Source organism: Coregonus clupeaformis, chromosome 33 (genome assembly GCF_020615455.1).
Source record: "Coregonus clupeaformis isolate EN_2021a chromosome 33, ASM2061545v1, whole genome shotgun sequence".
Lineage (NCBI taxonomy): Eukaryota > Metazoa > Chordata > Actinopteri > Salmoniformes > Salmonidae > Coregonus > Coregonus clupeaformis.
In genome coordinates this window covers 17396105-17402354 of record NC_059224.1, presented here as the reverse complement: position 1 = coordinate 17402354, position 6250 = coordinate 17396105, and the positions used below count along the sequence as shown (strand labels likewise).

The 6250-nt window shown below is 45.3% G+C and overlaps 1 protein-coding gene across 6 annotated transcripts in view; it reads left to right on the top strand.

The window, feature by feature from the left end:
* The first annotated feature begins 1804 nt into the window (after window positions 1-1804).
* Window positions 1805-6250, top strand: part of LOC121548707 (1-phosphatidylinositol 4,5-bisphosphate phosphodiesterase beta-1-like) — a 224841-nt gene continuing 220395 nt past the window's right edge. For all 6 annotated transcript variants that reach the window (XM_041860245.1, XM_041860242.1, XM_041860240.1 and 3 more), the window contains exon 1: window positions 1805-2236. In XM_041860245.1, coding sequence (XP_041716179.1) covers window positions 2138-2236 — 99 coding nt within the window. In that variant the 5' untranslated portion in view covers window positions 1805-2137. The remainder of the gene's footprint in view (window positions 2237-6250) is intronic.

The window sequence follows — 6250 nt, the reverse complement described above, 5'->3', positions numbered from 1 at the left end:
CTCTGCTAACCGGCTGAACCGCTCTATCGCGGCCTCCTGCTGCCTCGTCGTCCACGGCGTGAGCCCCCCCTAACTTTTTTTTGGGCTTGTCTCTCCCCCGTGAACATGGCCTCCATGCCTCTCGCCAGACTCTCTCTCCTCTCCTCCCAAGTCCATCCTCTCTCCTCTTCATGCTGCTTGATCCAGTCGTGGTGGGATCTTCTGTCAAGATCGTTATAAGATGAAGCGGACCAAGGCGCAGCGTGATAAACGTACATCTTTTCTTGAAGTACACCACCCGAACAAAACAACAAACGAAACGTGAAGTCCTAGGTTAACACAAACCTTTCGGAACAAGATCCCACAATGACTAGTGAAAACAGGCTGCCTAAGTATGGTTCCCAATCAGAGACAACGAGCTACAGCTGCCTCTGATTGGGAACCACCCTGGCCAACATAGATCTAACCGATCTAGAACGAAAACCATAGCAAACAAAACATAGAAAATCCACACCCTGGCTCAACAATTAAGAGTCCCCAGAGCCAGGGCGTGACAATAAGAGAGCCATATAGTGTATTGTTCTTAATATAATTGCATCCACCCTTGGTGATTTGATTCTTGTAACAGATTGACTCTTAAAAGTGAACTACATACAATAGTAGAGATCTTTCTCTATATGGTTTCTGAACACTGTATGTGGTTGATTTTTATGGTAGCTGAGTGCATTGTAGTTTCTTTGTTTGGTGTGTAAAGCTCTACATCAGACATGAGGCTGTGGGTTATTGAAATGATCTGACATACAACTGCCTTCAAATCCATGTTTGTTTGCCCCCAGTACTACTGTTTAAATAGCCCTTTGAAAGATGGACTGAAGCAACATTTCTCTCTTCTCTGGCCTGTCATGTTGACACACACACACACACACACACACACACACACACACACACGAAATCTGTCAAAGTTTTGACGAGTTTGACATGTTTGATAGCTGGACTGTCCACTGACCACCAAGACGAAAACGTCTGAGGCAGTATGAATATTGTTACATTCCTTTTTGGACATTTTAGGAAGTGGTGTGGGTGTTTTGATTCCCAGAAGGGCCCTTCTTTCTGACAACAAAGTCAAAACTCAAAAAAGCTTTTGACCCAAATCTCTGTGACTATGACTATGACTGACAGATTGTGTCTAGCCCTCTCAGAAGTTGTTTTCTTCTCTGCAGATCTCATCTAAAGTACTTGGAGCGTGAGTGGGTAGAGTGATGGATTAGGACCAGTCATTGACTGTCACCATCAGAGAGATGGGAAATGTCTTCTCCAATCAAATCAAGGAGAGAGGGACAAAACTTCAAGGTATAAATAATAACATAGAATTGTAGATAATTGTCTTCTGAGTAATCTGAAGTTGTGATCAGTTGTGGGCTGATGATATAGCAACAACACATCTTGAACACATTCTTCATCTGAAACAATCCCTATCCTTGTTTCCCATGGTGCACTGCGTTGTATGTTCAGTCAAGTTCAGTCAGGTGACAGTGGAACTAGAACGGGTCCAACATCATGTCCATAAAATATTCTGTGGTTAAAAACATCTGTTACATATTGTTTACAATAATTACCCTTCCAACTGTCAGGCAACATCATCACACATCCAGGAGTGCTTTTGGTCAATTTGGCCACTTGTCTCACTTGTGTAACAGCGCTCTCTCGCTGTGTGTGATTGTGTGTGTGTGATTGTGTGTGTGTGTGTGTGTGTGTGTGTAGCCTGCTATCCACGTTGCCTTGAGCGCAGGGAGGCGCTAGATCACATAGAGCCACTGAACTCGTCCCCCGCATTAACTGTTTTTAAATGGGAGTGCAGACACACTCACTCATTCAGTCTCTCTCTCTCTCTCTCTCCCTCTCTCTCTCTGACACAGCATCAGCCGTCACCAGCGGACTTCACTCCGTCCCTCCGCTGCGTCTGGAGCTTCAAAGCTGAGACCCGCTAACCCATGCGGGGATTAGATACTACCAATACTAGTGGGGCGTCCGTCAGCCTACAGTTCTTCTCAGCAGAAGGGTCATTTCGTTTAGGAAAGAAGAAGGCGAAAGGGAGAGAAAGGGGAAGGAATTAAAACCGTTTCTTCTGCTGTGTCTGTTGAGGAGAGTAGATGAGTCAATGGCCGGAGCTCAGCCAGGAGTTCACGCGCTGCAGCTCAAGCCCGTGTCCGTGAGCGAGAGCCTGAGAAAGGGCAACAAATTTATGAAATGGGATGATGTAAGTATTTTTTTATTTTGTTGTCAGAGGGGACGGGTTTATCATTGTCCTTTGTGTAGCCAATGTTTGTTAGACGTTTACCACGGCACTGTAACGCATGTGTTATTCATTTGCCACAGTGCAACAGTCTCCACTGCCTGCTTAGAGGAATAGTAGGAATAGTAGGCTATCGTTTCACCTCGGTTATAGCCTTTTGGCTGGTGACATGAAAGCGCTGTAGTTGTGAGTGACAATCTAAAACGCGGAAACAACACAGTGCATTCGAATTTTTGGTTTACGTTTCATGGTGTGCGTGCGTGTGTGTTTCTGTGTGTATGTGTGCGCAGCTCGTACGTGCGTGCCTTTTCAGATTGCTCATTTCCTTGAATTAACCGTTTTACAGAGAAAGCTGACACAATAGTGTGAAATTTAATCCATAATCGTTTCAAAACGGTATGCAGCTCTACCTGAATCTCTGAAAAACTATGCCATTGAACGTTATAAACCTCGGGTTGAATTAGTTTTATACTAGTAGCCTATCATCAGTCTATTGTAATACCCAATACCCACGCCAGTCTGTAGAAGCGAAATGACCTTGATTAAAATGTATTGCTCACCGCCGTTTAGCACGGCTCTGCTACAAGCCTATCTATCGTCTCTGGGTAAGATTAGCCTACATTAGGAGAAGGCTACTTACTGCAAAGCGTTTCTCATAGATATTTCTCATAGCTAAAACAACTTGTTTTATTTTCCACACAGCATGGACATGTGGAAAGAAAAAAGGATTGCAACTTTCGTTGTTTTTTTTGTTGTTGTTGTTTTTTGCCTAGGGAGCCTAAATAAATAACATACAATTGTCAAGTAGCCAATTAACAACGAAGTATTTGGTGGAATCTGCGTTGGAAATACCACTGTGTGCACCTGCCAACTGTGTGATGGTGATTGCTACAGCGGAGGTTTTGACTGATACTGCGGTGTTATCATTGTCATTGTAGCAGAGCAGCGCAAACAAGCAGGAAAATTAATTGCACGATGACAGTGTATTCCGATATTTTGATAGGCATCAAACATCAGTCACTGTCGTCACAGTGTCAGTCTAATAAGCAAACTACATTTTTTATACATACACATTAATGAGTCATTAATAGCAATTAAACCTCTCTCTCTCGCTCTCTCTCTCTCTCTCTCTCTCTCTCTCTCTCTCTCTCTCTCTCTCTCTCTCTCTCTCTCTCTCTCTCTCTCTCTCTCTCTGTATATGGTGGTATGTTGTGAGGGGTGTGAGGTATGTGTGTGTTTCCCTTTGTTGATGTGTTAGCGTGTGCTAGCCGTGTTTTTGTAGTGTTCAGATTAGGGTGGGGACCGCTTCCATGGCCTCTTTCCAGACCCCACAAGCCCACCAAGTCTTTCCTGACACACACACATGCGCACACGCGCACGCACACACACACACACACACACACACACACACACACACACACACACACACACACACACACACACACACACACACACACACACACACACACACACACAGCATTCTCACAGTTTATGTCCCATGCTCTCCTTCCTTTCTCCCTTCGTCCCCCTCTCCATCAGTGGAAAAAGTGAAACATCTAAAAAGAGAGGGAGAGAGAGACAGAGGGGAGAGAGAGAGACAGAGGGGAGAGAGAGACAGAGGGAGAGAGAGAGAGACAGAGGGGAGAGAGAGAGACAGAGGGGAGAGAGAGAGACAGAGGGGAGAGAGCGAGACAGAGGGGAGAGAGAGAGAGAGGGGGGAGAGAGAGACATAGAGGATAGAGGGAGACAGATGGGAGAGAGAGAGACAGATGGGAGAGAGAGAGACAGAGGGGATAGAGAGAGACAGAGGGGAGAGAGAGACAGAGGGGATAGAGAGAGACAGAGGGGAGAGAAACAGAGGGGATAGAGAGAGAGAGAGAGACAGAGGGGATAGAGAGAGAGAGAGAGACAGAGGGAGAGAGAGAGACAGAGGGGAGTGAGAGACAGAGGGAGAGAGAGAGCCAGAGGGGATAGAAAGACAGAGGGGAGAGAGAGAGACAGAGGGAGAGAGAGAGACAGAGGGGAGAGAGAGACAGAGGGGAGAGAGAGACAGAGGGAGAGAGAGACAGAGGGGAGAGAGAGAGACAGAGGGGAGAGAGAGAGACAGAGGGGAGAGAGAGAGACAGAGGGGATAGAGAGAGAGAGGGGGGAGAGAGAGACATAGAGGATAGAGGGAGACAGAGGGGAGAGAGAGAGACAGATGGGAGAGAGAAAGACAGAGGGGATAGAGAGAGACAGAGGGGAGAGAGAGAAAGAGGGGATAGAGAGAGACAGAGGGGATAGAGAGAGAAACAGAGGGGATAGAGAGAGAGAGAGACAGAGGGGATAGAGAGAGAGAGACAGAGGGGAGAGAGAGAGACAGAGGGAGAGCGAAAGACAGAGGGGAGAGAGAGACAGAGGGAGAGAGAGAGACAGAGGGGATAGAGAGGCAGAGGGGAGAGAGAGAGACAGAGGGAGAGAGAGACAGAGGGGAAAGAGAGAGAAAGAGGGGAAAGATAGAGAGGGGAGAGAGAGAAAGAGGGGGGAGAGAGAGAGGGGAGAGAGAGACAGAGGGGGCGATAGAGAGAGAGGGAGAGAGAGAGGGGAGAGAGAGACAGAGGGAGAGAGAGAGAAAGGGGGAGAGAGAGAGAGACAGAGGGGAGAGAGAGAGAGACAGAGGGGATAGAGAGAGACAGAGGGGAGAGAGAGAGACAGAGGGGAGAGAGAGAGAGAGGAAGGGAGAGAGACAGAGGGGAGAGAGAGACAGAGGGGAGAGAGAGAGACAGAGGGGATAGAGAGAGAGACAGAGGGGAAAGAGAGACAGAGGGGAGAGAGAGACAGAGGGGAGAGAGAGAGACAGAGGGGATAGAGAGAGACAGAGGGGATAGAGAGAGACAGAGGCAGACAGACATAGATCATTGAGTAAGTTCAAAATCCAAATCTTTCCCCTGTCTCAGCTGGATCTGTTACAGAGTCACAACGAATCGTTGTTGCCTTAGCAAACGTCACCATAGCAAGTGCTTCAAATTCTCTCACTAACCATTTTCAGCATCTGTCTGTCTGTCTGTCTGTCTGTCTGTCTGTCTGTCTGTCTGTCTGTCTCCTCCAGGTCCCTCTTTGTTTATCTCTCTTGCTATCCGCCTAAGTCTCTCCCTCTCTCTCTCTCTCTCTCTCTCTCTCTCTCTCTCTCTCTCTCTCTCTCTCTCTCTCTCTCTCTCTCTCTCTCTCTCTCTCTCTCTCTCTCTCTCTCTCTCTCTCTCTCTCTCTCTCTGTCTCTCTCTCTCTCTCTCTCTCTCTCTCTCTCTCTCTCTCTCTCTCTCTCTCTCTCTCTCTCTCTCTCGCTCTCTCTCTTTCTCAATTCAATTCAATTCAATTCAAGCTTCTTTATTGGCATGAAAAACATTGCGTCAATATTGCCAAAGCAACAATGTATACAATATACATTGTAATAAAATAATAAAGAATAACAAATAATAATAAAAAATGGTAGTAAATAATAATAAATAAATAATTAACAACAATAAAATGGTAACAGTCAATAGTAGAAATATAATAAATATACAAATCTAAATATGGAAAATGAAACTATAACTAACTTATAACTAAATAACGGTAATCTTAACCATTATATCAGTACCACTACTACCACCACCATCATTAAACTGACATCATTACCATTACCACCCATACCACTACTATTTGGAATGATAAACAACAATAATAATGGTAATAACAATAATAGCAATAACAATAATAATAAGTACGTTACTATTTACTATGCAGATGTTATTATTCAGTGTCCCTCAGGCTATGGCAGGCAAATACATATTTGGCTGCAAGAGGAGCCATTGTTCCTTCGCCCATGAGTATTTTTAGTTTTTCCTCTGGGTTTAATAAGTTAAAATTTGGAATAAATGTAGTAATTTCTGTGAATAATGAATCTCTTTGTGAGGAATATTTATCACGGTAAAGAAGAAAGTGCATCTCTGTTTCTACCTC